Source organism: Anabrus simplex, chromosome 3 (genome assembly GCF_040414725.1).
Source record: "Anabrus simplex isolate iqAnaSimp1 chromosome 3, ASM4041472v1, whole genome shotgun sequence".
Classification (NCBI taxonomy): Eukaryota; Metazoa; Arthropoda; class Insecta; order Orthoptera; family Tettigoniidae; genus Anabrus; species Anabrus simplex.
The window spans coordinates 90,763,150-90,779,712 of NC_090267.1; the positions used below are offsets into that span (position 1 = coordinate 90,763,150).

Below are 16,563 nucleotides of genomic sequence, written 5' to 3' on the forward strand. Positions count from 1 at the left end.
TCCACAGCATGCCTACCGAAAGCCGGCGCAGCAGTGGCGGACAGCGTAACTATTATCTCAAGATATAAGACACTCCTAGATCAATTTCCATGAGTCGAAATAATTATTAAATTTAGCCTTGATCAAAAGGCAACTTGACAAGTCTCTAGGCACACCACAATACGCGTCCGAATTCCGTGACAGCCCCTTTCGGTATTTCTTGGAAGGGACTAGTGAGTCAGCCGGCCTGGAGGGCATGGCTGGCATTTCCGTGTATTGTTCTCGTCGGCTTTTTTACCTGTGGGCTCTTGGAGATTCTACGGGAATGTTCCGCCCCTAGCCAACTCGCGTATGTTCTGGTTCACATCACCCGAGCTATAAAAACGGAGGCTAGCAGCGGACAGTCAGCCAGTATTAGGCTCCGTGGTGGAGACAGTGTTAGTGCTGGACTCGGAGTCAGTGTTGGTCTCCGTGGTGGAGTCAGTGTGAGACTCAGTGTGTCGGGGTTCGGTAGCTGGGCTGACGGTGACAGAGGTGTTGGCTGTCACTAGTGTCCCACCCAGGTCTGAACGAGGATCTGTGGTTGTTGGTATTGGAGTATCCAGAGAGTGGCTGGACTGAAGATGTGCGGAACGGAAGACAGTGTACCACCTGGGAGTACTGTGGGTTTGTGTATTTCTGTGAACTGACGATCTCACCGTGAGCCGCTATCATGAGTGTGAGCTGTTGTGAGTATCGTCCTGTTGTCGAATACTGTTGAGCTGTTACTGTTTAGTTGTTCACTGCATGTGACTGTGCGAATTACTGACTGTTCTGGAGTAGAACCAAGGAATAGTCATCCAATGTTGTGTAGCACGTAACCCTGTGTTCAAATCCAGTGGTCCACACACAGCTGCTGCATGAGGGGACTGGACGTGGGGAAGTGAAAGTAAGTATTAGCCGTCCCAAGGTAATAGGATCGGGCCAGACCGCCTGCTGTGCCGTGACAAAGAGAGGCATGTAAACAGAAACAACGAGTAAGTGAGGCCATTCAAGGCTGATTATTAGAATATATATACTTCAGATAAAAATTTTAGCATTTTATGGGGAAAATGTCAATCGGCATTGCGTTGATAATATATATATCGGTATGTGCATTTATAGGGTCATCCTGAAATAAACCAGAGCAATAAAATTGATAACGGTTTATTCGTAACACTGTACATAGTCATGCTGATCAGAGTTTCTAATTAACGAACACTAACATATTGAACCCATAATTCTACGTAAGTACAAGGGTTCATTATCACATTTCTTTCCTGTTAATGCTACAGAAGTATTTCCTTGCAAAATTAAACCTGATGTTATTCTGGGTATTAAATAACTTCAGTATAATAACAGGTGATTTTTAATTCCGCAATACTTTCCATTCATAAGTTGAATGCAAATATTTGAGCATCCTCATTAATTGTTCTTATAGATTCCTATTGCGAACTTCACCGATATTGATGTATCGGAGTCCTACAAATTCACTTCAGAATGGGAATTCCATGCCATGGATAAGATGCATCCTGTTGACACTATGACTATCTTCAACTACTTGCTTTCCAAAGTAACCGACTTTCAGCTTGGTTCTCCTCAAATCCAGGCCCTTATTAAGTAAGTATTAAGAATAAATAAATCTTACCTATAAGTTATAATATTTATATGTAAACTATCTAGCCTACCACCTTCTAGCTAATTGTTATGAAACCAGCAAATTTGTTGATTAATTTGCTATTTGAAACAACGACTTAATAGATTTGACCGCCCCAAATCGTTAGAAATGTAGTGTTCTACTCATTAAGAATGCATTATCTTATTTCTCTTTTCCTTACTTTTCTGGTGTCAACACTTCACAGAAAGCTGGAGATTATTATGGAGTAATTATAGGGTAAGGCTAGGTAATTTCGTTTATTACCTTTTGAAATTCCCTCTCGAAGTAATCCGTCCCAGAAGTACAAATGTTCGCTCACAGGTAGTGCTGTAGCCTACGTCTTTTTTCTGGAAACATCTCGTCAGTATTTCTAGTTTCACCCAGCGTGGGTCACAAAGAATTATTGCCTTTTAGGGAAAGTATGTTGTTGCATTTTGTACCATGCAATTCTTGCATTACTTTCATAACAGATGTCTACAAAAAGAAGAAAGGTAAGAAGTTATAATTTAACATACGTGTACATCAAAATTTCCACATTTTTGAACATATTGTAATAGTATTGTGAATGTAGGTTTGTATTTAATATCCGCAGCTTTCCAGATTTCGTGGGGAAAACGTTAACCGGCATGGCGTTGATAACATGTGCTTCAATTTCTTGCATTTTTAACACCATACTTTTGCCATGTTTTACTTTTACATAAATAATGGTGTTAATATAGCATGATGTTAACCTATTATCTTTTAAAATTAAAATATCACGAATTAACCTATTAATCACGAATTTATCATACCCTTATATTCCTCTTTCATGTTAGATGCCTCCGAAGTACCGCCAATACAAAAACGAAAAGTTGCTTAATTCAGTAAAACTCGTAAAGGATAAACTACCCTTTTTTAAGGCTTTGAAAGAGTGTGAGGTGCCATGGTCCACTCTAAAATAGTTTTTTTAAACGGACTGAAGATGAAGACGATGTCAGGCACTGCACCATTAAACTGGGAAAACCGTTTGCTTTGTCCATGGAGACGGAACGTAGAATATATAAATACATTCTCGATATGCAGTAAGTAGGTTTCGGTTTGACAGTTTTGCAAATACGAAAGTTTTCTATTTTGTATTTTAATGAACACAAGAACACTGTGATATCATGATGTTTGTGACGGGCAATTGTTTTATAGTCGTTAATTTCCTTGCGCTCCCTTCCAAAAATTGTAATTTCTGTTCACGTTTCTTAATGGTTTATTGATAAAATAAGGGATATTTTAATTTAATTGATTGATAACGGTGTTAATAGTGTTTTAATAGACTTTTTAAGCACTACGAACTTACCATGGCACTATCACGGAATTGCCAATGGCATCACGAAATAACAAATTGTAGTCAATTGTGACAAAATGCGTAGGCTACCGGTAAGTTGCATAGAACAGGGAAATTAAATTGTTAGTTCATCCACAAATATTAACCACCGAAATGTCAGTCTAATAAAATACAACTTGCAAATTTTTAAATATTCGCACGATTATCAGATTACAGATTATCACCAAGGTTTATCCTACCTACTTCGAACTTGCATGTCAGGGTTTGCGTATCGTAAATATCGAACTACTCTCGGAAGTTTGACGGCAGAATAATCTTCTCCGTGCATATCCATGTTCCCCTTCCATCCTCCCTTCTACGAATTATTATTTGGGTCGTCAATCCATAGACTGTTTTGATGCAGCATTTCCATCCCACCCTATCCTGTGCTAACCGTTTCATTACTACGTAACCTTAGTCCTGCACACCTCCTTGGGTGGGGTATGCAGACGAAGAATACACCAACGGTGCCTTGTTTATCGTAAGAGGTGACTACCAGGGGTGACCGAGGGATGATGAAATTCGAACCATGAGACTACTTGTGGTTAGTGCCAGTACGTGAGGAACACCATGGGTCGACGTTACTTGTGATTAGTAACACCATGTGAAGATCACCATGGAACTACGTTACCTAGGAGTTACCCTTATGTGAGGTAAACCACTGGTCTTGGCGTTGCCTGCGGTTAGTACCATCGTGTGTAATCCACCGTGGCGAGGCGAGAGTGGGGGCGGGAGCGCATTCGGCCACTCAGACAAATGTCATGCGAGAAAAGGTGCCGTACACTGCCCTGGAATGTATCGGTTCTCCTGTGTTGAGAATGGGTCTGCGTCACCTATGAGTAGTGACACTATGAGAAGAACACCACTGTGTGAGGAACATCACGGGTTGGCTGTTGCCCGTGATTAGTAACACTATGTGAGAAACACCATGGGTCTGCCTTGCCTGAGAGTGGTACCATTATGTGAGGGTCACCATAGGCCTGCGTTGCCTGTAGGTGGTACCATACGTGTGATACGCCGTGGGTTTGCATTGCCTATGTTTAGTACCACCAGGCGAACGGCACAAGGAGTACACGTGGCCTTTGATGAACTTTGCCCTGCACCTTCAGAAGAAAATCTCGACTGGGTAGTAAAATAAAATAGAAATTAATGAAATAAAATAAAATACACCGAAATACACCAGGATAGAAGAGAACAGACCTGAAGGATGGAAAGAAAGTATGTGGCGAAGACCAGAGGATGATAATGATGTGAGACGGTGTGAGATGGGCGAGGGAGGGGGGGGGGATGGGGCATAACCGTTGTACACACGTTATGAAAGCATGACATTAACACATAATACACAGCCTGGAATTAACCAGCTGGTGATGACTGGTTCGTGATGATTGGTGATAACTGCTCCGGGATGACTGGTGATTACTGGTTCTTCAACTGGTCTTAGATTAATGCATGTCTTAGTTTAATAAATTTTGTTCATACCTCTTACATCGAATACACTGACTGACAGTGACAATGCAACACCAAGGAGGAGTGGTTCGAAAGGGATGAAAGTTGGGGAAAAAACAGAGTCGGCACGGACGAATAATTGATGTTTATTTCAAACCGATATGCAGGTTACACAATGCGCACGGCATCGACTCAGTAGGATGTAGGACCACCGCGAGCGGCGATGCACGCAGAAACACGTCGAGGTATAGAGTCAATAAGAGTGCGGATGGTGTCCTGAGGGATGGTTCTCCATTCTCTGTCAACCATTTGCCACAGTTGGTCGTCCGTACGAGGCTGGGGCAGAGTTTGCAAACGGCGTCCAATGAGATCCCACACGCGTTCGATTGGTGAGAGATCCGGAGAGTACGCTGGCCACGGAAGCATCTGTACACCTCGTAGAGCCTGTTGGGAGATGCGAGCAGTGTGTGGGCGGGCATTATCCTGCTGAAACAAAGCATTGGGCAGCCCCTGAAGGTACGCGAGTGCCACCGGCCGCAGCACATGCTGCACGTAGCGGTGGGCATTTAACGTGCCTTGAATACGCACTAGAGGTGACGTGGAATCATACGCAATAGCGCCCCAAACCATGATGCCGCGTTGTCTAGCGGTAGGGCGCTCCACAGTTACTGCCGGATTTGACCTTTCTCCACGCCGACGCCACACTCGTCTGCGGTGACTATCACTGACAGAACAGAAGCGTGGCTCATCGGAGAACACGACGTTCCGCCATTCCCTCATCCAAGTCGCTCTAGCCCGGCACCATGCCAGGCGTGCACGTCTATGCTGTGGAGTCTATGGTAGTCTTCTGAGCGGACGCCGGGAGTGCAGGCCTCCTTCAACCAATCGACGGGAAATTGTTCTGGTCGATATTGGAACAGCCAGGGTGTCTTGCACATGCTGAAAAATGGCGGTTGACGTGGCGTGCGGGGCTGCCACCGCTTGGCGGCGGATGCGCCGATCCTCGCGTGCTGACGTCACTCGGGCTGCGCCTGGACCCCTCGCACGTGCCACATGTCCCTGCGCCAACCATCTTCGCCACAGGCGCTGCACCGTGGACACATCCCTATGGGTATCGGCTGCGATTTGATGAAGCGACCAACCTGCCCTTCTCAGCCCGATCACCATTCCCCTCGTAAAGTCGTCTGTCTGCTGGAAATGCCTCCGTTGACGGCGGCCTGGCATTTTTAGGTATACACGTGTCCTGTGGCACACGACAACACGTTCTACAATGACTGTCGGCTGAGAAATCACGGTACGAAGTGGGCCATTCGCCAACGCCGTGTCCCATTTATCGTTCGCTACGTGCGCAGCACAGCGGCGCATTTCACATCATGAGCATACCTCAGTGACGTCAGTCTACCCTGCAATTGGCATAAAGTTCTGACCACTCCTTCTTGGTGTTGCATTTGCTCTGTCAGTCAGTGTATTTTTTCAATGTTATGTTCTCAGATCCCTGTCCTTTATATATAACACTAGCAAGTTACCCGTGCTACGGTTTTAAATTGCAAATTATTTTTAATAATTTTACATTTTGGAGAGTCTATCTCGACTGAGCCTGTAAAATACACCGTCAGCTCGTACGTCAAACGGTTTTGGGGGAATGATTGTTAATTTTCTTACCTAATACGCCGAACAGAAGAATTCGAATTTTTTAACCCCTATATTATCAACATCTAGGATGTAAAATTGGTCAACCTGTGAAATTTGGGTGGTGTACGTCGAACAGTAGCGAGGTATAATTGTTTCTTAGGCGGCGAAAGTTTTAACATTATTTCCTAACATCTAGGACATAGAACACCGTCCTTCATGTAAAAATTTATGATCATGAAACGGTTTCAGAAAAATGGATATTTTTCTTGAGAGTCAAACTCCATCTAAACTACTGAGAGGAGAAATATTTTGAAGTATATGCTATCTTACATCTAGGGCACAAACGAAGAACCTTCTCGTAAAATCACAAAGTTGTACGTTGAACGGTTTTGGAGACAGGAATAATTTCGTTTGCGGAGGAAACTCCATTCAACAGCTTAGGGGCGGGATGTTAAAATTTTTTCCTAATTCATTCCTATGATATAAAATATATACCGCTATTTGAATTTTTGTCTTCGTACGTTAAACCGTTTCAGAGGAAGGAATGAATGTATCTGCTTTCGGATCTTAACGCCCATTTAACGCTCTGAGGGGTTAAAATTGTTTCAAACGTTGTGTTATTCGTATTTAACACCTAGGATACGGTTTGTAAGTTTAACTTCGTAATTCAAACGTTTTCATAGAGTTAATATACTTTTATCATGGAGCATCCCCCAGTCAAAATCCCTTAGGTGTATATTATATGAAGGCCACTTCTTATTTAAAATCTAAGACATAGAACTCAGTGTGTACAGAGGGCACCGCCGATCTTTGATAAAATCGAGATGAAACCTTCTTTAATATTTAGGCCTTTTTTATGCATTACGATTGTGGAAGGTGATTAGTAATTTGAGAGGTTTAAACCTTTAAATATTATACTTTCAACGTCTGCGAGAATTTGTAGATACCATTAATAGTATACAGTCTCAAAAATGTTCGTCCAGTTGTGTATCAAATTCAAGATTATTTCAGTTTCAGAAAAACAGTTTCAGAGAAATGAATATTATGTCATCAGAACTCACCCCCAGTCAAAACTCCTCAAGAGTGCGTTTGTTTAAGACCACTTCTTAGTTAAAATGTGATGCGCACGGGAGAAATGATGAAGTTTCCACCTCGTATATCAAACAGTTTCAGAGAAATAAATATATTCCACATCGGACATCACCCCCAATCAAGACCAATTAAGGGAGCATTGTTTTATGAGCGATTTTCATTCAAAATCTAAGATACTGGGGAGTAATCACCATGTGAATTTCCATCCTCGTACATCAAGCGATTTCAGAGAAATTGATATTTTTGTAATCAGGCCCCAGCCCTACAACTCCTCTGTCAAAACCCCTTAAGGGCGCATTGTTTCAAGACCACTTTTTATTTTAAAATCTATTACATACAGAAGCAACCATCATGTGAAATTACAACCTCGTATGTATGTCACACAGTTTCATTGATACAAATACTTATTTTTCAGGATTTCTCTCTCGGCAAAAAATACCTTAGGGGCGTATTATTTTAAGACCACTTTTACTTAAAATCTAAGACATACAGGACAACCATCATGTGAAACTTCAAGCCCGTGTATCAAACGGTAGGAGAGAAATTAATATTTTTGTTGCCAGCCCCCCACTCCCACCACCACAGAAAGAAACTAGTATAGGTGTGTTATTTTAACATCAGGTTTTAATCGAAAATTTAAGACATACAGGAGGAACCAACATGTTAAATTTCGAACTTGTACGTCAAACGCTTTCAGAGAAAGAAACATCTTTGATTTAGGGTATTAACCCCCATATTACCCTTAAGGGCTGATTTGTTTCTAAACTTGTCTTGCTTACCACCTAGTGCATAAAGAAAGAATCATTGAGTGCTATTTCAACTATGTCTGGTCAACGGTATCGGAGGAATGAATGTTTTAGTGTTTAGGGGTTCACCCCTGTTTCATCCCCTTAGGGGTGGGATTTTTTTGAAACCTATCACATTTTATACATATAGATGTATACCAATGTTCACGTCTGCAACGTCTTCAGTTTTAGATATATAAATATTCTCCTAAAAATAATTCAACTCCTCCTTCATTCCTTTTCAACCCCCCCCCCCAGTTGGATTTTCATAGAATTTAAAAACACGCGTTTCTTTATCATTTAATGAGATTCCAAATACAAATTTTCATATCTGTAACATCTCCAGCTTTTTAGATATAAGTACCCTCACAAAAAGAATTCAACTCCTTCTTCAGTCCTTTTCACCCCACACTTAAGAGTATTTTCCGAAAAAAAGTGTTTCCATGTTTTTAAAGGAGATGGAAAATACCAATTTTCACGCCTGTAACATCCTCAGTTTTTGAGATATAAGTATCCTCATAAAAATTTTCAGTTTTTGTACTGTAGATTTACTCATTTTAAAAATTCACCCCATTTTTGATCTCTTTTCGCCCTCCTTAAGTGGATTTTCCGAACTCAAAATTATCTCTTTATTATTAAAGGAGATTCCAAATACCAATTTTCATGTCTGTAATATCTTATCTTGTTTTTGTATATGTAAGTACCCTCAAAAGAAAAGGAATTGTGCCCGATTTCTCCTCGTTTTACCCTCACGTAAGAGAATTTTCAGAAAATTACGAATACTTCAAATGCCAATTTTTACGTCTCTAAACTAGAAAGTTTTTGAGAATTGATATACTCATTTAAATAATTCACCCCCTTTTCACCCCCTTAACGACAGCATATAAAAAATCCCCCTCTTAGTTAGCACCTACACTTTAATGTAAATGTATCCCCAAAATTTAAATTCTTTCTGTCCAGTAGGCTTGGCTTGGCGATGATGAGTCAGTCAGTCAGTCAGTCAGTCAGTCAGTCAGTCAGTCAGTCAGTCAGTCAGTCAGTCAGTCAGTCAGTCAGTCAGTCAGTCAGTCAGACAGGGCATGTTATTTTACACATAAGATTTAGACTGCTAGTTTTGGGAGACACACCCGGACGCTCCACGAACTCTACCGATGAGTTTAGGCAGGCGCACTTTAGGACAGGTGGTCGGGTACAGTATAGAGTGTAAAACATGTAATGTAGGTATACATGTATGTACGTCCGTCAATACGCACTCACAATCAGATTGCTGAATGGTGGTAAAGTATAACATTTAAAAGAGAAATTTAATTAAAAGTGAAAATTCCGATATTTTCTACGTTAGATAAAATATAATTGTACCAATTTAATAATATTCGAAATTATATTTTCAGGAATAAAGATACAAGATTCGATCTAGTGATTATTGAAAGGTTGATGAGCCAAGCGTACTTCGGCCTGATTCACCAAGTGGGATCCCCACCAGTGGTTGGAGTACTGTCTCTAGGAGGTATGGCAATATCTTACAACAACATGGGGAATCCATTCAATCCTTCGTACCTACCAGATTTATTGACTTCATATTCCGACCACATGTCATTCTGGGAACGCTTATACAATGCCTACGTCTGTATGAAGATGATGTACGTATGGAGATCGGAGGTACTACCTGGACAGGAAGCCTTACTGAGGAAGTACTTCGGCTCTGCACCACCGTCAGTGTACGAGACTGAATTTAACGACAGCCTGTTACTCCTCAACAACCACTGGAGTCTGTCCTACCCACGACCGCTGCTTCCAAATGTAGTGGAACTTACTGGGCTGCACGTCCAGACTACAACTAAACCTCTCCCTCAGGTAAGAACATTACTAAACATTAGAATTCAGTGCATTTGCACATGTTATATAAGGCTGTACTTATTCATCTTTGTTATTCACTATCAAATGTACCCGTGCTTCGCTACGTTATTCTACATTGTATACGGATATCGAAGTAAATTTCTACATGCAGTGAATATGATTTTTTAAATTGCATGTCTCTTAGTGTTATCCGAGAAACAGCATTGGGAGGTCCCCATGCGTTGTTTTCAATATAATGTGCGAGGTACGGATTTTTGATGATAATGGCAGGCTCACTGGCATTAGCGGTGGGCTCTCAGGAGCACATGACCACGTGAACACCCAGTTTTAATACATATTTACGCATTCGTGGGTAATTTAAAACTTTCCTTTCTTTCGACCTGATTTCGACAATCGCGCGAAAGCATTCGACTTATATCGAAGCTCCGTTACACCAACAGTTGTTCGTTTTGACTGATAGTGCAGCGAGGTCACTGGATAATGCGCTATTGTTCTGAAGACTATACGCATGAGCAAAGCAGATGATGTCATGGTTTGTGCACAGATATTCCTGTTAGCGAGGAGCACGGTAAGGTACGTGCACCGACCACAGAATAACATAGGGTAGGCGATGTGCCGTCTGAGTTGAAGTCAGTGGACACAAGCGGCCGCCATGTCGCTTGTACCAAAACACTTGAGACCAGTTAGACCCTATTCACAGTGCAAACGTAGCCTACAGACTGTGTATATTTTTATTGTGTATGATACTGTGCGTGGATGTGTTCTGTATATGGTATCTATATAAATATCCATGGTCCATAACCTGTCTTATTCTTTCTCTAAAGTAGGTCTTTATGAAAATGTTCCATTATTTTTAGCTGCGCCTTACAAATCAGCAATTCGTTTGAGCTAAATACAAACTGATATAATAACAGGCTATTTGAGCTCATATTTCCGAATTTTAAACTACCGGTACTGCGATTAAAACAGTTTCTGGACTGTCCCGTGCTTATCATTATGACTAAGGCACTTTTCTACTGCGTTAAATACGTTAACCAATGAAATTATGTTACAGAAATCTTTTAAAATGACAACCTCTGATATGAATTAACGTGACTCGGATAGGAATTAACTAGCACTGCTGGTAATGCCAACATGGCGATGCGCGCAAAACTCGGTTTCAGCGAGCCAATGCATGGCAGTAGGCATTGCCATCTCTATGTTATTCTGTGCTCGATGGGTACGTGCCTTGCCGTCTAGAGCCAGTGGCAGCATTGCAGTTGACCACAGAAGTCCGCTACCTCCCCTACTACGGTTAGCCAAAGCCTCCCAGGAGCTACTATTGCATTACATTACCAGCAGACTTCGCTAGTAATTCTGTATAGGCATTTCCTAGCTCTATGTGAACAGGTGTGCGTAATCGCGGGAAGACGTTTGCTTTACCTTGTGATTGGAAAATCTTTTCAGGTGAAACTAAGTGTTGTGTTTTACTTCTGGGTTTGTTTGCTTTGTAACCATGGCATTCTTTGTTAAAGGGGAAATGAATTCAGTTCAGGTATTTTAACCAGCGAAATATTAGCCTATCAGGATAAGTTAGAAATTAAACGGCTTGGACCGGACAGAGCAGATTTGATTATCGGAAAGGTTAAAAAAATCTGGCAAACGCAAGTATAGGCGCAAGTTTAAGAGAGAAGTGTACGAAACACGCAAGTGGATGTAGATCTAGGAATGCGCTTTTTTGTTTGCCCTCTTTATTTTTTAGAAAAGAAAGAAGTGTATGGAATTCAGCTGGGTGCACAGAACTTGCTCATTTGAGTGGAAAAATAAATAAGCATGAAAGTTCTCATGCACACAAAAACGCGAGTATTGAATTCTCTGTGCTAGTGTTGTGTATAATTTCCAAGATGAGAATGATTAACATGTGATACAGTAGAACCCTGATTAACCGAGATAATGTGGGGACTATTGGGGTCAATTCGGAAACAATTTTTTTTTTTTAAACATGTGATACAGTAGAACCCTGATTAACCGAGATAATGTGGGGACTATTGGGGTCAATTCGGAAACAATTATTTTTAAAAAATCGACCGGTAAATGCGGTATACATTACTTCTATGCTTCTCGTCATTCCCAGGTGAACTTCATGCTATTTGAAAACCAAGAATAGTGCTCGCATACTTCAATGTTCGTAGAGCAGTAAAGTTATTATGAATTTTACTTTTGTTCTGCGTTAACACAGCCGCCTCCGTGGTGTAGGAGTAGCTCGCCTGCCTCTTACCCGGATGCCCCGGGTTCGATTCCCGGCAAGGTCAGGAATCTTTACCTGGATTTGAGGGCTGGTTCGAGGTTTACTCGGCCTACGTGATTATAATTGAGGAGCTATCTGACGGTGAGATGGCGGCCCCGGTCTAGATAGCCAAGAATAATGGCCGAGAGGATTCGTCGTGCTGACCACACGACACCTCGTAATCTGCAGGCCACCGGGCTGACCAGCGGTCGTTTGGTAGGCCATGAGGTTTGGTTTTGTTCTACACTAACACCCAGGTGAACTTCAAGCTATTTAAAAATCAAGAATAGTTCTCGCATCCTTCAATATTCACAGTGTAGTAAAGTTACTGTATTGTGAATTTTACTTTTGTTCTACACTAAGAAATTAGTCTAGTACAGTGGCAGCCGTAGGGTGTAAGTTTGGTGCATGGGCGGGTGCAGTAAACATGTACATTTTGAATAAGTATGTAGGATAATCTAACTAGGAGGAAATCAGGTATCGGAGTGATGCTTTGGGAAGATAATGGCTTTCAAATCGTCCACTGTATTATTTTCAAGCACTTACTTTAACAAGCACAATACAACTACATAAAAATTAACTAAAAAGGCAAATATTAGGCTTACTCACATTCGGAAGCGTCTATTGCTTAAATATATTCTTCGGTCCTTCGGTGCAGCGAACTTGGCAAAGATATCATCGTAAAACGGCATTCTATCCATCAAGTCGTTCAGCAGTGACTTCGCCAGGGATATGGTTGCCAGCGCCGTCCGCCTCTCCTGGGATGTTGAATTCCTTAAGTAGGTTTATAATATCCGCTTAAGGCACGAAAAACTAAGGAGCTGGTAGACGGTATAGTATATCATTTATATGCTTCTTTGAACACGTCCTTGAGTTCATTCTTACTGAGCGACAGAATTATTTCTTCTAAACTAGTATTTTTGTAGGTAGAATCAGAATACATACATTGAAGTTCGTTTTTTATCACGTGTGTGTCATATATCGCGGGATAAGAGATTTTTAAGTTCTGTAGAACATCAAGATGGAGGATCTTAGAAAATTCTACAAACTTAGAGCTATCTCCTTAGCAAAGAAATTTGAGCTTCTGCATATCCTGAAATCTGGTATCAATTTCTACGGAGATTAAATCCAATATCCCAAAATAAAGTACTCGATACTTAAGAACATTTCATTTTCGGTTTTTAAACCAGAATGTATTTTTAGGTCAATTTTGATTTTCTTCTCAGCCGTATGAAAATAGGTTTTAAATATATCTTCATTCCTTTATTTGCAGTTCACTCACAGTTAATCCGCTGCACGGCCATGATTCGCATGATAACAACGGAGATTTATTTTTACTTTAAAACAATACTCCGTACACCACAACTTCAAATTTATAGCAAGCTTCTTCTTACAGCTGTTGGAACAGTAGCCACAACTCTCGCGACAAAATATGCTAGTAAATTTGTCTTTATTTGATTGTGTTTTAGCGCGAGATTGAGATACTAAAAATGTCAGCAATGTTGGCATGCGTTCACCCTAAGCAGTGGCCCAGGTTACATATTCGGGTATGTTCGGATAATATCGTCCCAGCTCGTGCCATGCAGCGCCTCAATGGGCTGCACCAAGCAAAATACAGCCGTATAAGTACTGTTGGCGGTCTACCGCGTTGTCATGGTAACGGTTGTGTTACACGTCACAAGTCAGCCCGCATTGAGAGGGCTGCACTCAGACTGCCAGGAAGCGAACAGCGGTGCTTGCTTAATTAATCACGAGCGCTACGCCTGTTGAGTAATCACTCTTCGTTTGTTTCTTTAAACGAATAGGATTTAAAGAGAAATTGTAGGGATGCAGAAAATGATAGACAATTATTTTGAGAAATGTTAGTGCAGCTGGGCTGTACCTGATGCACTTGAAAAGCCGCTACTGGTCTATTACAAAATACATCCCCGGTTACAGGGGTTCCGCCATTGTGAAAAGGAACCGCACAAGGAACCTTTAGTGAAATAATGTATGCACCTATGTTACTTTTTTAAATTTGAGACATGAACAAAAATTGTTGCTGAGAAACCCCTAAAAATGTTGTCACGAGCCGCCACTGCTCACTTGCCTACTAACATTCACAATCGAGTTGGGAAGTTTTCGATATAATGGCAGGTCCCCTTGCCTACTGCCAGTCAGAAACGATTTGGGGAGATTTCGCTACAATGGCAGGCCCCATTTCCTACTTCCAGACACATTTCAGTTGAGGAGTTTTCATCATAATGGCAGGTACCTTTCCTAATGCCAGTCAAAACTGAGCTGTGCTCTTATCATCATAATGAAAGGCCCCTTTTCCTAATATCAGTCAGCTTATTGCCAGTCACACTCGAATTGGTGAGTTTCGATTACAAAAGCAGGCCACTTTGCCTGATGCCATTCACAATTTAGTTGGGTAAATTTGTTGATAACCGTGTGCACACTGCCTACTGCAAGACACAATCGGGTAAGGGAGTCTTGAACAAAATTGCAGACTACCTTTCCTTCTGCCAGTCAAATCTATTAGGGAATTATTCATAACAACAATAGGTATTCCATAACTATGCCTGACATACAGATGTTGGAGAAGGTCCCCATTCCTACTGCCAGTCAAAGTCGATGTAGGGAGAATGACGTTCACGATCGATTTGTAAAGGATTATTTATAATGGCAGACATCCCGTTTCTAGATCGCTGCAAATCGACTTCAGTGAATATAAATATATAGGTCGATATATGAAACTGCACGTACGTTTATAATATTGCAGAACTTCATTTATAGACTGAACGCTACCTCATATCGACAAACGGATAGTAACGTAAGACACTGCTTTTATTGAACTACATCGTTAATCCTATGACATTTTCTCGTATCGCATCCATATATGGGTTAGATTGAGTTAGAAGCGTTGAACAGGGCGTAATTTGGGTACAATTTTCACAAACAACATTACTTTTCGGATACATATGTAACAGCTAGAAACAGAGAATTTGGTACACATATTGATCCAGGGCGGTCCACTGTGTGCCGTATTTGATAATTCTATCTTTACTATCAGTGTGTCAAACTATGAAATATATGTGTGTGAAAATAACAAAATTTACGTACAGTCATTAAACACAGACAAATCTAACCTATAAGGAAGAGAGATACGACAATAAGTTGTAGGACCAAAGCTGTAGATCACTCCAAATCGAATCAAGATTGTGCCATCCGTTTTATGATACGACTTACCGTTTAACCACCAAATACTTCGAAAGGAAGGTCTGAATCGCCATTAAAATTGCCTCCATATTCCGACATTTTTCGGGGGTAACAAATGAAAAATTTCAACTTCTTGGAATTTTTCCGTTTAAGGCTAAAAGCTATAATTTCGTCAAATTTCAATATTCTAGCTCACCTGGTAGATTGTACCGCCATCTTAATTTGGGAGGAGGGGGGTAAAAATGACGAATTTCTTGAAAATTGTTAAGCCCATGAAACCTATCGCTTTAGATAAATATATACGACTGCGTTCTTAAGCTGAGCCCAAGATTTATAGCCCCCAGCGTGCCCCCCCCCCCTCAGGAAATTTTGAGAATTTTCAATTTTTCTATGGATCATGAGGTCATTAGCTTGTATGGTTACAAGTTGTAAGATTCTGGAATGTCCGGAAGCGCCTCATTAATTCACGACTATTTTCATTTTTATACCTTCATATATGTATATATATTGATCGCTCCAGACCGACTTGGTTTTATATATATAGACTAGCTGATGCACCCGTGGTTCGCTACGAAGTTCTACATTGTATACAGAATTCTAGGTTAGGTAGTGAGACTGCAGAAGATCTCGAGAAGTTATGGATGAAGTCTTGGGTAAGGAGTACCAGATGAAAATAAATAAGTCCAAGACAAAAGTAATGCAGTGCAGTCGAACGAAGTCAGGTGATGTAGGAAATATTAGATTAGGAAATGAAGTCTTAAAGAAAGTAGATGAATATTGTTACTTGGATAGTAAAATAACTAACGATGGCAGAAGTAAGAAGGATATAAAATGCAGACTAGCACAAGCAAGGAAGAGCTTTCTTAAGAAAAGAAATTTGCTCACTTCAAACATTGATATCGGAATCAGAAAGATGTTTTTGAAGACTTTCGTGTGGAGCGTGGCATTGTATGGAAGTGAAACATGGACGATAACTAGCTCAGAAAGAAAGAGAATAGAAGCTTTTGAAATTTGGTGTTACAGAAGAATGTTGAAGGTGAGATGGATAGATCGAATCACGAATGAAGAGATACTGAATCGAATTGGTGAGAGGAGATCGATTTGGCTAAATTTGACGAGAAGAAGAGATAGAATGATAGGACACATCTTAAGACACCCAGGACTTGTTCAGTTGGTTTTTGAAGGAAGTGTAGGTGGTAAGAACGGTAGGGGTAGACCAAGGTATGAATATGACAAGCAGATTAGAGCTGATGTAGGATGCAATAGTTACGTAGAC

The 16,563-nt window shown here is 40.9% G+C and overlaps 1 protein-coding gene across 1 annotated transcript in view; it reads left to right on the forward strand.

Annotated features, from left to right (window-relative positions):
- Positions 1-16,563, forward strand: part of LOC136866009 (UDP-glycosyltransferase UGT5-like) — a 49,601-nt gene that overhangs the window by 11,316 nt on the left and 21,722 nt on the right. The window contains exons 2-3 of the mRNA XM_068227005.1: positions 1,439-1,617; positions 9,355-9,817. Of these exons, the coding sequence (XP_068083106.1) occupies positions 1,439-1,617; positions 9,355-9,817 (642 nt within the window). The remainder of the gene's footprint in view (positions 1-1,438; positions 1,618-9,354; positions 9,818-16,563) is intronic.